The sequence below is a fragment of the Pituophis catenifer genome, unplaced genomic scaffold (genome assembly GCF_029215685.1).
Source record: "Pituophis catenifer annectens isolate HBS135680 unplaced genomic scaffold, rPitCat1.0.hap2 SCAF_1, whole genome shotgun sequence".
NCBI classification, from domain to species: Eukaryota; Metazoa; Chordata; class Lepidosauria; order Squamata; family Colubridae; genus Pituophis; species Pituophis catenifer.
In genome coordinates, this window is record NW_027256881.1 from 183,119,507 (window position 1) to 183,141,892 (window position 22,386).

General features: G+C 45.7%; 1 protein-coding gene across 1 annotated transcript in view; it reads left to right on the forward strand.

Annotated features, from left to right (window-relative positions):
• The window catches only part of STK17B (serine/threonine kinase 17b), a 42,049-nt gene that overhangs the window by 12,862 nt on the left and 6,801 nt on the right, over positions 1 to 22,386 (forward strand). The window contains exons 3-4 of the mRNA XM_070956833.1: positions 2,927 to 3,139; positions 15,260 to 15,404. Coding sequence (XP_070812934.1) covers positions 2,927 to 3,139; positions 15,260 to 15,404 — 358 coding nt within the window. The remainder of the gene's footprint in view (positions 1 to 2,926; positions 3,140 to 15,259; positions 15,405 to 22,386) is intronic.

Here is a 22,386-nt window from a genome sequence, read left to right on the forward strand (position 1 = left end):
GATTTACAAATTCTACCCTTTCCACACTCCAGTTCAACTTGGCCATAAATTTAAAATTAGTGATTACTTGAGGAGGAGTAGTCTCAGTAGCTGTCCTTGAAATGTGGACATTTTCCCAAGCTAATTCACAACTCTCTTAATGTAGATCTTACCCGGTAAAAGTTAATTTCAAGAATGTTTTAGTTATATATTTTAGGTGTTTTCTGGTGGCATTTTATTGTCTTAAGCTTTATGAATATAGGTGGAGTAAGCTTTTAAAAATATTTTAAAGTATGAGTGGGTTAGCTAGAAAGATTTTGGTGCCCACAGCATATACTTTTCATTTAATTATCTTCCAAAAATTTTAACTTCCTGATTCTGTTCCCTGTCTAATCTTAGTATTGTATTTCTGAGCATTCCTATAAACTTCTGTGCTAAAATAAAAATGCTGGTTTTCAGACATTCTTAACTTGGCTGAGGGAATACATTTTTCTTTACTTCTGAAAGGTCAACTTGGTTTTTAAACAGTATGTGGTTTTCTTCTAAAAACACAAGCTTACCAGCATACATTTTTTATTCTACAGTGAAATACATTTTTTATTCTACAGTGAAATGAGTGGTAAGGAAAAAAATGCCATGGTTTTTTTTTCACTAGCAATTGAGGATTGTTTTTTTGTATGGAGACTTTGAGATATACTTTTATATTTTATCAGAAAAGTTATTGTTTGAACTTGCCCAGTTCATTAATTTTGCTTTACCTTTTTATCGATCAAGGTATGCTTATCAATAGCACTATTTGGGGTCTTTAATCTTCACCAAAGATGGGATTCGTCTTTGACCCTTTCTTCTATTTCAAATCTTTCCTGATTTTAATTGTTTACTCCTCCTTTTCAATGCTCTTAAAATGTGTATACAGGCAAGTGGGTCATAAGAATTCTGCAGGAGTCATTTTAGTTCCTCTGCACTTACTTTTTGACAAAGGGTAATTAAGAAAAGATAAAACAAAAACCATCAGTGATGTAATCTGTTTTGGGCCAAGTTTCACCTTATTAATAAAAAGCCAATATATATAATTTGCTCAAGGATTTGGCTACCCTGATAGTAAAAAATCAAAGGATCTGAAAACTCCTCTAATAAAAGTGCACAGTGAAAAATGGGACTGAAATTAAATATAAAGAATACCAAACTAATGATAACAGGTGGAAGAACCAGCCTTAGAACTGACAATGATGATATCAAAATAGTGGACAGCTTCTGCCATTTAGGATAAACTATCAACACCAAAGGAACAAGCAATCTTGAAATATGCCACAGATTAGCCATGAACCCTTTGGAACATGCTGTGATATGTCTATGTCTACAAAGATCAGAGTTGTGTAAGCGGTTGTATTCCCTGTAACGCTCTATGGAAGCAAAAGGTGGATCTTGAAGAAACATGATAGAAAGAGTACTGATGTTTTTGAAAAGTGGTATTGGAAAAAAATGCTAAGAAAAACATAGCCAAGAAAACAAAGAAATGGATTATCAAAAAATTCAACCCAAGGATCTTGTTTGAGGCACAAATGATCAGGCCCAGATTACCTCACTTTGGATACTTTATACAAAGATCCAGCTCTCTGAAGAAAGCTTTCTAAAATTTGAACTTTCTAATTCTGGGAATGGTGGAAAGAAAGAGAAATGACCAGCAGCACTGATAGTGGTAATGGATGCACCACTGGTAGACCTTAAAAACCAGTTACAGAAAGGTCATCGTGGAGAAAATCTATCTATGTGGTTGGTAAAGAATCAACAACAGCTTGATGGAACATAATCAGGATTTTAAAACTATTCACATCCATTTCAAAAGTCATGCAAGCTTATTGTTGCAAAGCTATCACAAATTTATTGTAGAGGTTTTTTCGTTTTGAAAAAATATAAGACCCCTTCAAACTAAAAATCTGAGGAGAATTTAAGCAAATTATATGTTTTAAAAATTTGGGAAAGAATTCTAAATGAATTTGGGTGGGAGTAGTATTTCTCATAGATCTCAAAAAAAGCCTGTATGTTTTTATTCTGGTTAATGACTGAAGTAAATATTTGATTGGTTTAGTTTAATATTATTTTCATAGAGGTGTAAAGTGCTCAGTGACTATAATATTTATATTTGCCAATATAAAACTGACATAGGGTAAAGCATTAATATTTGAAGTGCTATAAAATCATTTCATGTTTTTGTCCTGAATACCATTTTAATAATCATTTTAATATATCTGATAACTATATTTGCACTCTATATTCAGTGTCCAGAAAAGTAGTTTTAACAGTCTCAATATGTTTTAATATAATTTTAATGTCTAATGTTCAATAGTGTCATTACAAATATTTTAATTGTTAAAATCTTAAGGAGTTACTGAAACTTGTTTTAATAATAGAGAACTCATTAAGATAATTGTGTATAAAAGCGATGTTATGATTTTAAGGTGATAATCTTTATACCCTATTTACATCAGTTAAATTGAGCACATTCTTTACAAAATGTAGTTTGTTTCTAGGATCTAAATTTGGGAAGGAATTGGAATTGAGTTACGAGAAATGATGAATTAGAAGCAAAGAGATAGGAAATTGAACCTATGGTAGGAGCTGCATATAGATCACAGCTAAACATTTTGTTGAAAGAACTATGACCTGTGATCCTCCAGATGTTGGAATACCAGCTCCTTTCAGTTCCATACAGGCAATGTGAGGAGGCTGGGACCGTATTTCAAGACTATCTGGAAGGCCACACATATAGCAGAAATAAATAAATCTAAAATAAATTGTTACAGAAGATAAAGTTATGGATGCAAAACATTGCACATTCCTATCTGTAAAGAACAAAGGGTGAAATATTACAAAATATTTTTGTCTTTCTGATTGGGCTGGGGAGATACAGTACTTCACAGTTATTTCTTCTGGTTTTTTTTTTCAGAGGAAAATTTGGTGTGGTTAGAAAATGTATTGCGAAAGCTACAGGCCAGGAATATGCAGCTAAGTTTCTGAAAAAGAGGAGAAGAGGCCAAGACTGCAAAGCAGACATTCTGCATGAAATTGCTGTTCTCGAACTAACAAAACCAAGTCCTCGGGTAGTAAATCTCCATGAAGTCTATGAAACAACAAATGAAATCATCTTAGTTTTGGAATAGTAAGTATATATTCTGTGTCCTTCAGTGTGTATGATAATACCTTTAATGTGCTTGTTGTTGAATTTATTGATTGAACACAATCAGAAAAGCAATATTTGAGGATCTCTTGTATTTTCTAAGTTTGGCCCTTTGTTGAAATGACTTACTTGCCTATCTGTGGGACTATTATCCTTACTTTGGTGTTCTCCATTTTGAGTTTCAGTTGTAATTTACAAATTAATATGTGGTGCATATTCTCTTGCTTCAGTATACAAATTTACATAAAAACATGAATTAACTGTTTTATAATGATAGGAACTCTATGTTAAAAGAACAAGGCAAATTCAAATGTTATTTGTTAGGCAGTTCTTGTGTTTGTTTTATGCCCATTTTTCCTTTCCTGCAAGAGATTAAGAAATGTCAGTGGCTCCTATTGGCTGAGTTTACCAATTTCAGTCATAATAACTTGACTTGCTTATCCATGCTAAGCCATAATGAATAGTTCAAACATTATCCTCAGCTAAAATATAACAGTACATTATAGTTCAGCATTGTGTATGAAGTTGAGTTTTGGAGATCCTAAATTAATAGCGGTTTACAAGGAGACAATTGTAGAAACATTTAAAAATCCAACTTTCTTAACCTTTTTTTTCTTTTCAACTGAATAAAATATTGGAAAGAAATTATATAAAAGGGCTTGTGACTGTAAGACAATTCTTGGAGAACTGAACAGAATGGGACTAAACTTTGCATGACAGATAAAGTCAATAGCAACAAAAGAGAGATCAAATGTGAGAATGGGCCAGATCCCATCCAGCAGCTTCAGGGAAAAATAAATCCAGGAAAAAGTCTCCCAGTGCATCCTCCTGGGAGACAAAGTTGGGCAGTGGTTTGGAATGGTAGTGACTTCTCTGGTCTCAACTCCCTTCCTTTTTCCTTGTTCATGTGACCCAGAACAGAGCCGTTTGAAGTAGTTGGAAAGAATTTCAAATACTATACTCTGCATGTGTTTCTAATCTCAATTTCACTGTTCTAGATTTATTTATTTATTTGGCAAATTTTTATTGCCATTCAGCTAACCAGTAAGTACTATGGATGGTGAACAGAGATATAAACAACACAATTATCCAAACCATTTAAAAGAAAAATCACCCCCATAATAAATAGATTGCCAGCATATCACTCTTACATATATCAAAGTTCTATTAACATCCTGAGCCCAGTGCCCAGGAAGCCAAATCTTTATGATCTACTTGAAGTTTAGTCTGCTGAGCTCTGGTGGCTCAGCAGACTAAAGCACTGTTATTAACATCCACTTACATCTGCTGCCTGCAAGTTCAAATCTCACCAGGCTCAAGGTTGACTCAGCCTTCCATCCTTTCTAAGGTAGGTAAAATGAGGACCCAGATTATGGGGGCAATAAACTGACTTTGTATAAATATACAAAAGTATGAAGGCTATTGCTTAACGCATTGTAAGCTGCCCTGATTCTCCGGAGAAGGGCGGCATATAAATCAAATTAAAAAAAAAAAAAAAGGTCAGCAAGACCAGGACCATCCATGTCTCTGGAGGGGAGCTATTCCATAAGGTCACTATGACGGAGAAGACATTCTTCCTGGCACCCATCAGATAACATAGCTTTACCAAGGGAACTCACAGCAGAAACCATTAAGAATAGGTGAGCTCACAAGTAACTTGTAGACTTAAAGATGACAACCAGCATCTTTCCATTGTACCTGAAAGCCCACTGGGAATCATGAAACAGCACTATTTCATCAGCACAAGGTGTTGCAGAGTCCCTTTAATGAAGAGATAGACGGTCTCTAAATTTCCTTCCTTCCTTCCTTCCTTCCTTCCTTCCTTCCTTCCTTCCTTCCTTCCTTCCTTCCTTCCTCCCTCCCTCCCTCCCTCCCTCCCTCCCTCCCTCCCGGATCTACATGCACATAGAGTACATATAGTCATATTCTACTGGAGCGTGGGGCCAGCAGTTAGGAATGGGTTAACTCTGTCTTCCGTTCTGGACTGAGTCTGCAATTTGTGAAGCTCTTCCTCTCCCTCTTGCTTCCCAGATTTCAGACTCAGTCGATCTGAATGGACTGTTTTTAGCTGAGCTGCCCATTCTTGACTGTTTCGTTACAGTAATTTGGAATTTTCTTCACCTATTGCTATTCTCTGTGGTTTGAAGGGTTGCAGGGCTCCCAGGGATCTGGTAGAGCTCTGCCTTTTCCAGCGAGAAGGTCTCACGCCCGATACCGCTGAGGACCGTATCAGTGGTTTGAGCGGTATCTCCCGGCTTGTCCAGTTGAGGTCCGTCCCCCTTTCCAGCGAGAATGGCCTTGGTCGGAGCCCGCTGAAGGCCGTCCCTTACAGCGGTGGATCTGCGGGCTGGCAGATCTTGAATCAGTGTCCTTGGGGGTATCTTCCCCACACGCTTCTCGGTGGCAACGGCGGCGGTTTCCAGAGCCTCCGGAGCACTGCACAATTGGCATTAGGACAGGCGGTTGACCTGCAACACTAATAAATTTGGTAAGCCCGTTCTGCGGTGGTTCTCCTCCTATCTCTCCGACCGGTCGCAATCTGTGTTGACGGGGGGAGCGGTCGACCCCAAGGCGCCTTGTTTGTGGGGTGCCGCAAGGGTCGGTCCTCTCGCCCCTCCTGTTCAACATTTATGTGAAGCCGCTGGGTGAGATCATCCGTGGTTTTGGGGTGGAGTTCCATCAGTACGCTGATGATACTCAGCTGTACATTTCCACCCCAGACCATCCCAATGATGCCTTGGAAGTGATGTCCCAGTGCCTGGAGGCCGTGCGGGTCTGGATGGGGAAAAACAGGCTTCGACTCAACCCTTCCAAGACCGAGTGGCTGTGGCTGCCGGCGTCCCGGTATAGCCAGCTGACGCCATCACTGACTATTGGGGGCGAGTCATAGGCCCCCACGGAGAGGGCCCGCAACTTGGGTGTCCTCCTGGATGCGCGGCTGTCTTTAGAAGGGCATATGACAGCCGTGGCCAGGGAGGCTTTTTGTCAGGTTTGCCTGATACGCCAGTTGCGCCCCTTTCTGGACTGGGACTCCCTACGCACGGTCACTCAAGCACTCGTCACTTCTCGTCTGGACTATTGTAACGCTCTCTACATGGGGCTCCCCTTGGGGTACACCCGGAGGCTCCAACTGGTGCAGAATGCGGCTGCGTGGGGGATTATGGGAGCGACGGGGCGCTCCCATGTGACTCCTCTCCTGCGCGAGCTGCATTGGCTTCCGGTGGACTTCCGGGTGCGCTTCAAGGTGTTGGTGATCACCTTTAAAGCGCTCCATGGCTTAGGGCCAGGGTACTTACGGGACCGCCTTCTGCCACCAATAGCCTCCCACCGGCCGGTTCGCTCCCACAGAGAGGGCCTCCTCAGGGTGCCGTCGGCCAGACAATGCCGGCTGACGACCCCCAGGAGGAGAGCCTTCTCTGTGGTGGCACCTACCCTATGGAACAATCTACCCCCAGAGATACGAGTGATCTCCGACCTCCGGATTTTTCGTCGGGCCCTAAAAACTTATTTTTTTCAGCTAGCCGGTCTGTCCTGATTTTAGGGTTAGTTTTAAAAATTTTAATATTTATTTTAATTGACAAGTTTTAAATTATGGGCCAAATTTATAAATTATTTTAACTTTATTTTTAACTGTGATGTTTGTATAGATGTTTTTTATCTGGCTGTTCACCGCCCTGAGTCCAAAAGGAGAAGGGCGGTATAGAAATTCGAATAAATGAAATGAAAATGAAATGAAATGATAGCTTCGGCCTTCCTAGGAGCGGGCGGCTGACGGAGCCTGCTTCCCTCTCGGTTTCCTCTGTAAGGAATTATCTGGCAGCCTCCATTTGAGTGATCCCTCGTGCAGCCGCCATTTTGGATTGAGCCCTCGTACCGGCCGCCATTTTGGATCGAGCCTCGTGCTGGCCGCCTTTTTGATTGTCACCTATTGTGCCAGGGGGGCATTTTGGGCATAACTCGGGCTGATTGCAAGCCTTTCCAGCGACCTCGATGGCATCCAGGTCTTCAGCTCGCCCCTCCAAGTGGGCTTCGGCTAGCCAGTTGTCATTGGAGCCTGCGGGCTCCTCTGATCCGGGACCCTCTAAACAAAAGAGGGCTGTCTCTTCCAAGCCTTCCTCTACCCAAAAGGCTTCTAAAGCCTGGGAGACGGCGGAATCCCAGAGGCACAAGACCCTTGAATGGATCATCGAAAAGGCCATAAAGGAGGCCACCAGAAAGGAATTTCACCATTCCCCTTCTGCCAAAGTCCTGGCTGCTGAACCTGCTGTTCTCCAGGAGAAGCCAGTTATTCTGACCAATCAGCCTTCTCCTGCAGCCTGGTCCCCGGATGGGGATCCAGTCACTTCTTATTCTGCTTAGGTTGAGGCCAGCGCTTATTTATTTGGGGCCTTTAATCCTTCTCTACCACCTGTTCAAGTTTCCCCTGTTGCCCAGGGGACTTGTCCTTCTCAAATGGCTTTTCCTGCCCCTTTGTTGCTACAGGAGCAAGGGAATGCCCAGTCTCCTCCTGAGGCTCTTGCCACTCAAGTGGATGCAACCTTGCCTGCAGTGGGGTTCCTCCCAATCATTATCATGACTTAGCAGCTCTTATCCAAGAGGCAGTACAGCGAGGCATCGCTGCAGAAATGCAGTGTAGAACTAGCTCTTGGGTTTCAGACCAGGCCAGGTCCCAGGCGACCTTCCAATCTCAGGTTTCTGTAGACCCAGAACAGGCACAGGACCAGGTTTACGTTAGGGCCTCCACCAGCCAGGGTTCTGCAGCAGGAGATGACTTAGGGGAACCTGGGTTGTCGGATAATGAGGACCTTTCCCTTGATCAGCCTTCCTTCATTGGCCTGTTCAAACCTCAGGTCTCCAGGTCTCTCCTCCACAAGGCCAAGATCACCACCGGCTAGGTCTCCCTTTGCCGAGATCTAGTGCTTCAGGTGAAGGGGGGGGCTTCTGCTTCCTCCTTGTTTGAGGAACCTACTGTTGAGGCTGAGGAAATTCTCGGCCCCAAGATGTTCAAGGACATTGTCACTCGCCAATGGTCAGCTCCTGTCTCGGTCCCTAATCCAAATACACTTGACAGACGTCTATATAACCTGGCTTCTGGTATTTCCTCCATTTTGCAGTGGATCCCCCGGTTGTTGCTTTATCGACCCCTTCTGTCCTTACGGGCCCTCCTGAGGAAGGTCTTCGGCCCAAGGACAAGTGCCTGGAGCATTCCCTGACAAAGGCTCACCAGGCAGCGGCTTGGGCCATTAAGGCATCATCAGCCGCTTCTTTCTTTAATAGGGCTACCCTCATGTAGGTTAAGCAGTTGCAGGATCGCTTGCCGGTGGCAGATACAAGGGTTCACCAGGATGTGAACAAGATTCTGGCCGCCCTGGAGTACTCGGCAGACGCCACTCTTTAACGCTTCCAGGTTTGCCGCTAAGGCTATCTGCTCCAATGTCATCTCTTGCCGCCTCCTTTGGCTTCACCAGTGGCAGGCTGACGCCAAAAACAAATGGCGCCTGGTGTCTTCCCCATACTCGGGGGAGAAACTCTTTGGTCCTCCTTTTGAGCCCTTACTTATTGAATCCAAGGACAAAAGAAAAATTCTTCCAATTTATCCCGCAGGATGTACTCCTGTCCTTCTTCCTTTCGTTCCTTTCGAGGATCAACCTTTGGTTTTTCCTCTTCCAGGGCTCAGAGATTTTCCTTCCCTAGACAGGACAGGTTCCAGGACAGACAGTCCAGTCCTGGTCATTGGGGCCAGGGCTGCAAGTCCTTTTGAGGGGGGAGGGACCACCCCTCCCGCAGATATCGTTGACAGCTCGTTCGATCCTCCCATTGGAGGCCGCCTGGCGCTTTTCGTCAGCCAGTGGGAGGCATTGACCTCGGATGCCGGGGTCAGGGAGACGGTCGCCCACGGCCTCTCCCTGGAGCCCCCGACCAGATTTCTCCAATGCCCGCTTTCAAGGGATCGGTCACAGAGATCCCTGGTGGAATCAGCAATCAATCATCTCTTACAGATTCAGGCCATTGAGCTGGTTCCACGGGAACAACTCGGACAGGGCTTTTACTCATGCCTGTTCATCATCCAGAAATCTTTGGGGGGTTGGAGAGCAATTCTCGACCTGAAATCCTTGAACCGTCGGATCCTTTACCGGCGGTTCAAGATGCAATCTCTGCAAACCATCCTAGAGAGCATCAGGGAGGGGGATGTTCTCACATCGATCGACCTGACGGAGGCTTATCTCCACGTTCCTATTCATTTGGCCTTCCGCAAATTTCTTCGCTTCTGCCATGCGACTCGTCACTACCAGTACAGAGCTCTTCCTTTCAGCCTATCCTCGGCTCCCTGAGTGTTTACAAATTGCTGGTGCTGGCGAGCCACCTCCGAACACTTCCGATAAGGATTCAGTTTTACTTGGACGATCTCCTGATCCAATCCAGTTCGGAGAGGCTAGCGCGACAGGACACCTCCATTCAGGTCCTGCAGAGCCACGGGTTTTCCATCAACAAGGCCAAGAGCCATCTGGTAGCGACGACCCGCATTCAGTATCTCGGGGCAGTGATAGACACAATACAGGGCAGGGTTTATCTTTCCCAGGAGCGCCTGACCAGCTTGCGGTCACTGGTCAGGAAGGTTTTAACGGGACAGCCCGTTTCGATACGGTTGCTGTCTCAGCTCCTCGGGAAGATGGTGTCGTGCATAGGCATTGTACCGTGGGCACGGCTACACTGCAGGGCTCTGCAGTGGTTTCTCCTACCGTACCAACGAGCTCACAGGAGCTGCTCTGCATGTCTGATTCAGCTTCCCCCCAAAGTTTCCCTCTCACTCCGCTGGTGGTCCTCCCCAGTTCTGGCCAAGGGTCGGGGCTTCAGGGATCCTCCTTGCCTAGTTCTCACGACGGATGCCAGCCTCTTTGGCTGGGGAGCTCACCTGGGCTCTGACTTTGCCCAGGGCCGGTGGACCCCGGCCAACTTGACCAACGGCATCAACTGGCTGGAACTTCGGGCCATGCACCTGGCCCTCCGAGCCTTCCAGGGCAAGATAAAGGACCGTAACATCCTAGTCAGGATAGACAACGTGGCCGCAAAAGCTCATGTGAACTGTGTGGAGGTAACCTACTCGCATCGGTTGATGCAGGAAGCCGAACGCCTGGGTCTCTGGTCAGAGAGACACCTGAGGTCCATCAGGGCTACCCATGTTTCCGGGTCAGCAAACGTGCGAGCGGATCTTCTCAGCAGGTCCATGGTGGACCAAGGTGAGTGGCATCTCCTTCCCTCCATCTTCAGGGACGTCTCCCTACGATTTGGCAGTCCGGCAGTCGATCTCTTTGCCTCCAACACCAACAACCAGACGAGCAGATTCTTCTCTCGCTTTCCATCCCCAGGGGCGGAGGGCGTGGACGCTCTGAGGAGCCTGTGGCTTCCGGACTTCTTTATGCATTTCCGCCTCTGGCAATAATTTCCAAGGTCATCCGGAAGATGCTGAATGAGGAGGCTGTGCTGATTATGATCACCTCTCATTGGCCTCGTCGTCCCTGGTTTGCAAACCTGGTGGCTTTATCAGCACCTCCTTGGTGTCTCCCTCCAGACAAGTGGACCCTCAGCCAAGGACCATTGCTTCACCCAGAGGTTGATTGGCTCAAATTGACTGCATGGAGATTGAGCGGCAGATCCTTCAGGCCCGCAACCTCTCAGCCGGGGTCATAGCCACGCTTCAAGCATCACGTCGGGATTCCACCAACCGCATTTACAATTCTGCCTGGACATCCTTCTGCCACTGGTGTGTTCGACGTAACCTGGTGGCTACTGAGGTATCAACTGAACAAGTCTTGGAGTTTCTACAGACTGGTCTGATTTCAGGTTTGTCACCCAACATTCTATGGAGACAGGTAGCTGCCCTTTCGTCTGTTCTATCATGTGGGTCTTCAGTACCCCTCACCAGACATCCTCTGATCAGGCAGTTCCTTCGGGGGCTACTAACTTACGTTCCCCCACTCTGCATAGATACCCCACCTGGGACTTTCCAAGGTGCTCAACGCCCTGACCAGAGGCCCCTTTGAACCCCTACGGGAGGTGGGATTATGCTTCCTTTCCTATAAGGTGTCCTTCTTAGTGGCCATCACTTTGGCCTGTCGGGTCTCAGCTGGCTGCTCTCTCTACGAGGCCTGACTCTGTATCTTCCATATGGACCGGGTGGTTCTTTGCTTCATTTATCCCAAAGCTTAACTTCACCTTCCATAGAGCCCAAGAGTTGGTCCTCCCTAATTTCTGTCCCTCTCTGTCCCATCATCTAGAACGGACCTGGCATACATTGGAAGTCCGTAGGGCTCTCCGAATTTACCTTAAAAAAACTGCCTCTATCAGGCGATCGGAGAGTCTCTTCGTGTCCTTCCAACCAGCCTCCTTGGGCCAAAAGGTTTCTTCTTCCACAGTTGGCCGTTGGCTTAGAGCAATTATTGCCACAGCTTATGAGGCTCAAGCCTTGCCAGTCCCACGCCATATCACGGCTCACTCAACCCGTAGCGCCTCTACTTCCATGGCCTGGTCCACTCAGGCCTCACTGGAAGACATCTGCCGGGCGACCACCTGGTCGTGGCCTTTCCCGTTTATTCGCCACTATAAATTAGATGTATATGCATCGGCAGAGGCGGCTTTTGGCCATCGGGTTTTACAGCAAGTCCTTACAGGGTGGGGTGGGGGGGCAGCTTTGGACCGGGCTACTCCCTCTCAGCAGGGGGGTCTGCTTTGGCATGTCCCATTCCTGACTGCTGGCCCCACGCTCCAGTAGAATGGGCATTGTCTTACCTGAACACCCTTTCTGCTGAGCACGGGGGCCAGCAGTCAGCCCCGCCCTGGTTCTCCCGGTCCTCGCTCACGAGTGGGGTTGCTTCTAATGTTGTTTTTCTCAGCTCAGCTCTACAGTCTGCAGCATCTCCTTTGTTGGAAATCTGGGAAGCAAGAGGAAGAGGAGGAGCTTCACAAATTGCAGACTCAGTCCAGAACGGAAGACAGTTAACCCATTCCTGACTGCTGGCCTCCCTGCAGAAAGGGCATTCAGGTAAGACAACACCCATTCTAAACAGCAACTAAGACCTTGGTCAAACCATGCATCAGAGTTTTAGGAACTACCCTAGTTCCTTCTTAAACCCCACTATGTTCATTGGGAAATCTTTCCTCCTTGTAATAGAAGGCAGCCATAGGAAACATCCTCCCATCTACAGGTCCAGGAGCCTTACCACACAGCCAAGCAACAAGCTATAGCTTCTGAGGGCTTGTGATAATAATACAGCTATGAGAAAATAGCATAGTTTTATTTAAACCCAAGTGGATTGAATTTATTTGATTAGGAATATTTGAAGTAAATTGTTTCAATTACACAAATTAAAAATTTCATGTCTCCCACTCCAGCCCTGCGCCCAGAACTAGGTTGCAGAGAGCAAGTTTGCTCTAGTGGTTAAAGCATGAGGCTAGACACTTGGAGGCTGTGAGTTGTAATCCTCCCTTAGGCAACAAGCCAGATGGGTGGCCTTAGGTCAGTCATCCTCAGAAGGCAAGGGCAAACTACTTTTGAGGAGGCTACTGCAGAGACTTTGCTGAAGCAGTCACCAGAAATCAGGACTGACTTACACAAAGCTCCCTGCAATCCTAAAAGAAATAGCAGGCTACAAATATATCACTAAGGGACTTTATATTTCTTCCATGTGTTGATGTGCTGCTATTTATTTTGACTTTAAAAAACAATTTGTGATTTGTGACTGACATATATAACCTGTTTGGCTCACCAAGCTGCTGCTGCTGTCTTCTCACCGGCATTTGGTACTGCCTTCTAGTAAGGGAATTATGTCCTCAGGTAACAGATGGTGCAAACAGGAATTTAGCTAGTAAAATCTGCTTTTCAGACTAATTACTTACAAATCTGAGAGGATACTTACACACTCTGATAAGACTAGAAACAACTGTTTAAAACCCAGGAATGGTTGGAAGTATAGATAATTATAAAAATCATTCCTGAAAAGGCCTGGATCCTTTTGAAGATTATACTTAATATTAGTGAAGGGTTCCTTATATGGCCAATTTAATCCTATTTTTGTAACACAGGCCTTTACCCTTTCTTTTCTAATTGTCTACTCCATTTTTGTTCATTTCATCTATTCACAGTGAATCTTTTGTATTCTACCTTCATCCTGTTTTTTTTTCTTCTTTTGAAAGAGAGAAGAATGTATGCATTTTATTTTGTTTATTCTATGGTCAGATTGTTTTCAAAGTGGTGGAAAGAATGGTTGATATATTCAGAGAGGGACCTGCATTTATGAATGGGATACCTTATTTTACAGGCAGATTATTTTAATCAGTACTTTCATTGTTCTTGTCTCAGACTGTACCTCCCTTTTTGAGAGGGTAAATGTGTGTGTGATTGTGTCCAGGCACACATACAGGCACATACAAGTGGTCTATATGTGCATGTTTATTGGAAGGGGGAAGTCGCATGGGTTTCATTCAGTTGTAATTAACCATTTTAAATTAATAAGGTAAGGAAAGTGGGTGGTAGTACATGGGATTTTTGCCTGTGTTGTTGCTTTTTTCTGCCTAATTTTTGGAATTCATCTTTCAGGTAAATGCTATATGCAGTTTTTTTCTTTGACTTTATAAATGATGTTCTTTCTTTTTTGGAGTCATCTTTAATGTATCCTGTAGTTTTTCTAACATGGTTTTTTTGTGTCATCTTTCTAATTGCTACAGTTCAGTTATTTTGTGCAATGCTAAATAGCCATTCTTTTCTAGTGTGAAATTATGCTGTGTGACAATTTCACATTTGTACAATTTGGCTTTCTATATTGTCAGTGTAGGTAGGACATATCCACACTAAGCTTATTTCCATCTTTCTAGATATTTTAAAATCTCTGCACTACATGTTAATGTGTCAGATTTGCTGAAATAAATATATAGCTTATGTGTGTGAACCTTTTTAGCAGGATGCAGATGGGTATATACAAATATATATTGTCCAAAATAAGTAACTTTCACTGAATGCAAAGAACTCACATGATTGTTATACTGATAAAAGATGAAGGGTGATCTCTAGATAAGCTGTCTTGTTTCATGGAAGAAAACGGGGGGGGGGGGGGATAAAGACAAATTCCTGATGTGATATTAACAAAATCAACTGCTACTCTTTTGAAGTGGAAGTGTATATTTGGGTCAAGTTTTCCTTGAGCACAAATGATGCAAAAATTATATGGGTTGTGGAATTGGTATATGGAACAATACTATGTTTATTGCATCACATATTCCAATGCAAAGGACATGCAGTTAGTCGAAAAACAAAGTATGTTGCATATGTGCAAAAATGATTGCACATGAATCTTAGAATGCAATGGAAGAAAATTCTGTGGTTCTGGCATACATTTTGTTTTCATCTTTCTTAAATTATCTGTGTACTAAATATAAATAAACATGATCGCTTCAGGGAAGGTATGTGACCAGAGTGCCAAATCAAAATGTGTTCCAGAAAATATAAGGCTACATTTTTTGCATTTCTTAAGAGGTTGTGGTGAATTAACAATTTATACCAGTCAAACTATTTTTTGTTTGCTTTCAGATTCTTAGATGAAAAGTGGTTCAGGATAAAATGTTTTAATTCTTTTTTAGAGAATTAAAAAGAGTGTTCCTAGAAAGTCTGAAGAAAACAAAACAAGCTAAATTGTTACTTACTTGACTAGGAAAGCAACTGCCATATTTTAGAAATAAAAAATTCCGTTGCCACCAGTAACAGGCTGTGTTGAGACTTCAGTATCCAATAAATCAGTTTTTGTTGTTATTTTTCTGATATTTATTAACATTATAGAAAGTGATGCCATTTCTTTGAGCTCACATTTGTGATGCTTGCATTCAGTTCTGCATTTTTCCATATAATTTCTTCACTGCAATTTTATTTTTGAAAAGACTGGTTCTTCTAAAGGTATAAAAAAAGAATGATTCACTTTTGTTTATCTTCACCAATATCATTTTAAATAAGCATGTTTAAGAAACTGTTTGAAATTATAAGCCAACAGCTGACTTCCATGTTCTATTTTGACAGTAATGCTGACAATTACATGTGTTCACATATAATTTTTTCAGTGCAGCTGGAGGAGAAATCTTTAATCTATGTCTCCCTGACCTAGAAGAAACTATAGAGGAAACTGCTATCATTAGGCTTATACGACAAATACTCGAAGGCGTTTTCCATTTGCATCAAAACAATATTGTCCATCTAGATTTAAAGGTAATATGCATAGTAACCTTCATAGATAGCGTTTTAAAAATTGTAAAGTAATAACTGTGAAAACAGGATTCATAGAGAAGGAGGTAAATAAATTTTATTCCTCATCTCTTCAGAGTTTCAGCTGTTACTGATTAAGATTCAAATCCTTACATGTTAAAGATTACAACTGTTAGGCAATGCAAATTATGGGCAATATGCTATTACATAGTGGGAAATATTTCAGAGTAAGCATATAGAATCTAAAATACATCAAATGTTTATTTAATAGGCTTTTCTCTGGCGCGCTGCTTGGAAGAATCCAAGAGCGTGGGTAATATCCCCTCAGCTTGCCTGAAGTACTGAGTGCATGTCACTTTAAGAACTGTTGACTCCTCCCCCAGGGACTGGCTGAGGCTCAGTTCCTTTCACTCAGTAGTGCCTGATAGAGTGTTTTTTCTGCCTTTCCTCAATCTTGGACTTTGCTAGCTAGATTGTGCCTTCCTTTCCTGTCATCGATAATTTTCATCTGGACTGTGAGTCTATATAACGATTTCCCATCTGCGAGGCGGAGTCGGCTGGGGGATCCTGGCTACCCGCCTCCGCTTTTTTCAGCGGAATTCTCGCTGTAGAGCTCTGTCTTAACACCGGCATCTCTACGTGCTGTTTTGAATTGTGCCGCCGTCTTGCCTGTTTGATTGACACCGCTTGCTGCATCCTGAAGACTGGCCGGCTTCTGCAAAGACCGCTTGGATCTGGATCGCTCCTGTTGATTTAGTTGCTTTTGAGCGCCCGCACGCAGAGGCCACTATTCGGGGTGGCGCCATGTTCTGGCCTCCCTTAACAGCCGGCAGCGCTTCGGGCTGCTTGTGAGGGCCCGCGCCCAGGATTTTTTCATTCGGAACGAGGACGGCGCCTCATTTCCTTGCCCGGCTCTCACGCCCTTACTGAATTTCTCCTGCGGCGCTGGCACAGTGAGTAGACCACAGGACTATTTTCGTACATTTCAAGTACGTCTTCGGAGGCGGCTGTTTTTTCTCCCGTGCGGCCGCTATTTTGCCCTTTGTGTGCGCCGACTGAGCTGTCTCCTCGTGGAAGCTTTCGGCTCCTTAAAAAATAAAAAAAATAAAAAAAGAAGAGGAGGAGCAATCCTACCGTGACAGCTGGGATTGTGTCCTGTGCATGCCTGAGTTGGCTGGCCTTGGCTCCCTCATAGCCTCCATTTGTCGTGATCCCAGGCGGCCATTTTCTATTGCCTCTCGTGCTGTATGAGGCATTTTTTTCCTCCTGACCTGGCTCACAGTTCATTGGCCAACCTTTGATTAAAGGAGGACTCATTTCTTTTCTGGATTTTCTTTTTCAATCCACGTTTACTCAACAAAAACAAAAAAACAAAAAAAACATAATAAATAAATCAATAACTATCACTATGGCCGATGCTGACCTCTCCTCCGATTTGGAGCAAACCCCGGCTCATAGTTCTCCTAGAGCCAAATCCTTCAGTACCTCCTCAAAAAGGGAGGCTAAGAAGCGCTCAAAATCATCTTCTTCGTCCAAGTCCCACAAGTCTTCTAAGGCAGAGGACAAGGTCGCTAAGCGCAGACATGATGCCCTGGAGCGTCGTTTCGACCAGGCACAACGCCATGCTCGGACACATGCTACATCAGCCACTGTCCCTGCAGTGCCACCCGCAGCCCCTCAACCACCTGATCCATCTTCGGAGCCGTCACGCCTTCATGGGGATTCAGCGGGGGTTCCTCTTGTACCGCAAGTGATCGTGTTGGGTCAGCAGGCCGATTTATCTGTCTTACCTCCGACAGCTGCGGCCGCTCCTCCCGTCCAGCAGCCACCACATCGTCAACCTGAGGCTAGCTTTACCCCGACGGCGGCGGGAGTCCGCCCGCCTGATGGTTCTCAGCCTGGTTATTATGATATACAGGCTATGATTTCGGCCACCCTTTCCAGGATGATGGCAGCGGGATTCCCTCATGGTGTTCCCCCACAAGGACATCACTGCCAACTTTCTTCACAAGCTTGTAATTCTCATGCCTGCCTCATTGACTCTTCTAGGCAAGTCGCCCCTCATGCAGAGGTTGATCCCACTGAATATTCCCTACAGGAGTCGGACCATAGCGATGATTCTCACCTTGAGTATGAGGACGTCAGGGATATGGAGCTGTCGGATGATGAGCAGGACTTACCCGAGAAACCAACCTTTCCGGGTTTGTTCCGGCCCTCCCTGTTCAAGGCATTGCTCCGTAAGACCATTGCCACTACACAGTTAGCCGCTTCCAAGGCTCTCCCTGACCGCCAGGAGGATTCCAATCCTCACGAGGCTCTCTTTGCTGTTCCACAGCAGGAACAAGACTTCATTCCGTGCCCGCAGCTCTTTTCTGAAGTGGTTCAACGTCCCTGGGCTCAGCCCGGAGCTCTTGCCTCACCCAATGGCATTGTCAAAAAGTTATTTTGTTCGGCTCCTACGTTGCAGGACTTGCTCGCGCTACCAACTGTGGACACTCCTATTGCCACCCTAACTTCTTCAGCGGTCCTTTCCTCCGACATTGCAGATGGGTTGAGGTCGGAGGACAGGCGGGCCGAGCTCGTGCTTCGTAAAGCTCACCAGATGGCAGCCTGGGCTATCCGGGCTGCTACCTCTGCTTCTTTTTTCAACAGAGCCTCATTGACTTGGCTACGCCAGCTCCAAGAGTGTCTCCCTCCTGACGATCGACGGCTTCACCAGGATGTCAACAAACTAGTAGCCGCCACAGAATATTCTGCCGATGCGGCCCTGGCTGTAACTAGATTTGCTTCCCGCTCGCTGACGTCGGCCGTCACCTCCCGTCGTCTCTTGTGGCTCCGAAACTGGCGGGCAGACGTAAAATCTAAATGGAGACTCGCCTCGGCTCCATATAAGGGCTCCCGGCTTTTCGGAGATGCGCTGGATCCTATCCTCATGGAGGATAGGGATAAACGTAAGATCATGCCATCCTCATATCGCAGAGCGGATCGTTGCTATCTGCCTTACAATCCGCAGCAGTCTTTTCGATCCGAGCCTACAACCAGCTCTTCTTCTGCTTACCGTCCGTCATCTTTCTCCTATGATCGACCTTCCGACCGGTCTACTTTTCAGCCCTCCAAACGTCCCTTTCGTGGCGTGGCTTCCTTCAACAGCCCTCCAAACGTCCCTTTCGTGGCGCGGCTTCCCGGCCTTACCGACGAGGTAAATGACTGCTCAGAGCCTTACCCCATCGGCGGTCGTCTCGGCTATTTCTTTCATCAATGGTCTCTCTCGACAACGGACAAATGGGTTCTTCAAACCATTCAACTTGGCCTGACACTGGATTTTGCCTCCTGTCCCCCAAACAGATTCATCCGATGTCCAGTCTCCAACAACCCAGAGAAGAGGCGCTTGATATCCATGGAAATTCAACATCTTTTGGACATTAGCGCTATAGAGCCGGTTCCCATCGAACATCGTGGAACCGGTTTCTACTCAATATTTTTCCTAGTCCCAAAGAGCTCCGGGGCCTGGAGAGGCATATTGGATTTGAAGGAGCTAAACAAACTGATCGCTTATCACAAATTCAAAATGCAGTCCCTGCATTCAATCCTGTCCTGCATCCGTCGATTTGACATGATGACTTCCATCGACCTCAAGGAGGCATACCTCCACATTCCGGTCAGACCGGCCCATCGCCGTTTTCTACGATTTTCTTACGACAATCAGGACTTCCAGTACAGGGCCATGCTGTTTGGCCTCTCGTCCGCTCCCAGGACATTTACCAAAGTCCTTGCAGTAATTGCAGTGTCCTTGCGACTCATTCCCATCAGAGTACTATGCTACCTGGGCGATATCCTGGTCTTGTCCGACTCCCACCGGAAAGCTCTCCAGGATCTGGAAGTGGCACGAGACACCCTGAAATGGCATGGTTTTTCCCTAAATCTGGAAAAGAGCCACCTGCAGCCTACCAATCGTATTCTGCACCTCGGTGCCATCATCGATTCGGCTACGAGCCACGTCTTCCTGGCCCCAGATCGTCGTCTGAGCATTGCCTCCTCAATCACTCAGGTCCAATCTTCCCGGTCAGTTTCTATCCTCCAATTGTCCCAGTTGCTCGGGAAGCTAATCTCGTGCATCAACATAATACCTATACAGTCACAATGGACGCGAGCCTTCTTGGGTGGGGTGCCCATCTGGCCGCCAAGGTGACCCAGGGCCGTTGGTCTCGCAAGGATCTCCAACACGATATCAGTTGGCTAGAGCTGAGGGCCATACACCTAGCTCTTCTCCATTTCCAGCCAGACATCCAGGGCCAACATGTGCTAGTCTTAACGGACAACACCATGGCCAAGGCGCATCTGAATCGGGAGGGCGGCACCCATTCCAAACCGCTCCTGGACGAGGCGATCTCACTCCTCTCATGGGCGGAGAAGAACATACTTTCAATCTTGGCCCAACACATCTCCGGCATGGACAACACCCAGGCGGACTGGCTAAGCCATTCCCAGATCGATCATGCAGAGTGGCGCTTGGATCCGACTATCTTCCAGGAGCTGTCGACCAGGTTCGGTCCCCCTGTCTTGGACTTGTTTGCGACCCCATCCAACACACAGCTCCCTCGGTTCTTCTCCCGTTTTCCCAGCCCGGGGTCCGAAGGGACGGATGCTCTCAGATGCCCATGGCCCCCCGGCCTGCTGTATGCTTTCCCCCCACTTCCCCTTATTCTGAGGGTGGTGCGCAAAATACTGTCGGAGGGTGCAGAGGTGCTCCTAGTTGCCCCGCACTGGCCACGTCAGTCGTGGTATGCGGACCTGCTGGACCTGTCCATCTCCCGACCCTGGAGACTACCCCAGGATAAGGTCTCTCTCAGCCAGGGGGCCATCCTACACCCGGAACTGGAATGGCTCCAACTGGCCGTCTGGCATTTGAGAGGGACATCCTGAAGAGGGACAACCTATCAGGATGAGTCATTTCCACCATGCAAGCCTCTCGCCGAGCTTCTACTATCCGAATTTACGAGGCTACCTGGCAAGCCTTTCGTCGCTGGTGTCGCAAGAACAACGTCGATCCGGCCGGGGCCTCTGTCCCTGCTCTTCTTGAATTTCTCCAGGACGGGTTGGACAGCGGCCTAGTGCCTAATACCCTGAGACGGCAGGTAGCTGCCCTGAACTCAGTTTTGTCACAGTCACCAGACCGTCCACTGTCCTTGGATCCGAGAGTTCGAACCTTTTTATGAGGAGCCACCAACCTGCGGCCGCCGGTGGTCCACAGATACCCATCATGGGATTTGACTCTGGTACTCCAGGCTTTAATGGCTCCACCTTTTGAGCCTCTGTCTTCTACCTCTCTTCATTACCTGACTCTGAAGGTTGCCTTTCTAGTGGCGATTATGTCCGCTAGGAGGGTCTCCGAGCTCGCGGCTCTGTCTGTCCGCCCTGACCTTTGCTTCTTCCATACGGATAGGGTCGTACTCTGCTTGGACCCCGCTTTCTTGCCCAAAATTAATTTGCTCTACCATCGCTCACAAGAGCTGGTCCTGCCGGACTTTTGTCCACGTCCTCGTCATCGCAGAGAGGCCTAATGGCATACTCTTGACGTCCGGAGAGCTCTCCGGCATTATATCAAGAGGACTTCGCCGTTCCGAAAGTCGGAAGCGCTCTTTCTTTTCTACCCGCCTCCATGGGTCGCAAGGTCACCTCGCCCACCATTGGGCGGTGGCTCAAGGCTTGTATCTCCACGGCGTACGCACTTCACAACAAGGTTCCGCCTGGTCACATCCTTCCTCATTCAACGAGGAGCGCCTCGACATCAGCTGCATGGGCCACTCAGGCCTCAGTTATTGACATTTGCCGAGCAGCCACCTGGACTTCGCTTACGCCCTTTGTACGCCATTATAAAATTGACTCCTTTGCCTCGGCTGAGGCGTCCTTCGGACGACGTGTTTTACAATCTGTCATCTCGAATCCAGCCAACCGGGAGCAGTCAGCCTTCCCTCCCGTATGACACTTGCTTGGGTACGTCCCACGCTCTTGGATTCTTCCAAGCAGCGCGCCAGAGAATGGATGTTGCTTACCTGAACATCCTTTCTGGGCGCGCTGCTGAAGAATCCAACCCTCCCTGTCAGCTTCTGCTTGTCGATCCCGGATGGACTTGACTCTTTGTTGGGCTATCCTTCGTGAAAGAAACTGAGCCTCAGCCAGTCCCTGGGGGAGAAGTCAACAGTTCTTAAAGTGACATGCACTCAGTACTTCAGGCAAGCTGAGGGGATATTACCCATGCTCTTGGATTCTTCAGCAGTGCGCCCAGAAAGGATGTTCAGGTAAGCAACATCCATTTCATAATCTTTAATAAAAAATTTTATATCATTAGATATACAACTAGCCAAATAATCATGTAAAGAATTGTTAAGATTTCAAATGGATAAAAATTCAAAATGCTTATTTTTAAAAAAACCAAATATTTAAATAAGTACTTAGAGCCAGCATTACTTACAGTTTTCTACCCAATATTTTAGTTTTTCCGTTTGTTTCCCTTCTCTTTGATTTTGTCTAAAAACTGATTTTTCGCTTTCTCATTTGCTTTTCTTGTTAGTTGGAAGTAATTCTAACTAGGAAAGCTACAAATAAAAACTGCAGGCTGCTTTTGAAAGAGTCGTGTAGCTATTTGCAATTTTATAACTTTAGAATGTATGCTGATAATGAGATTAATAGCAAAGTGTTAAAACTGTGTGAGCTTTATCTTTATGGTCTAATTTACTTTAGAATTAGAAGAGGCAAATTAAAAAAAAAAGTTGTTTTCCATCCCACCATTTCTTCCCTTTGAACACGTGGGATATTAATTAAAAATAAGGTTTTGAACTTTTGATCTCTTTTTTTTAAACATTTCTAAAAGGCTGGGATCTTTCTTTAGGTTTATTATGAAAATAAATAATCTATTACTAAGGAGCTATTTGACAGCCACCTACATTTAGAGTTTTGTTGATTCCACTGGGATTATCCCAGTATA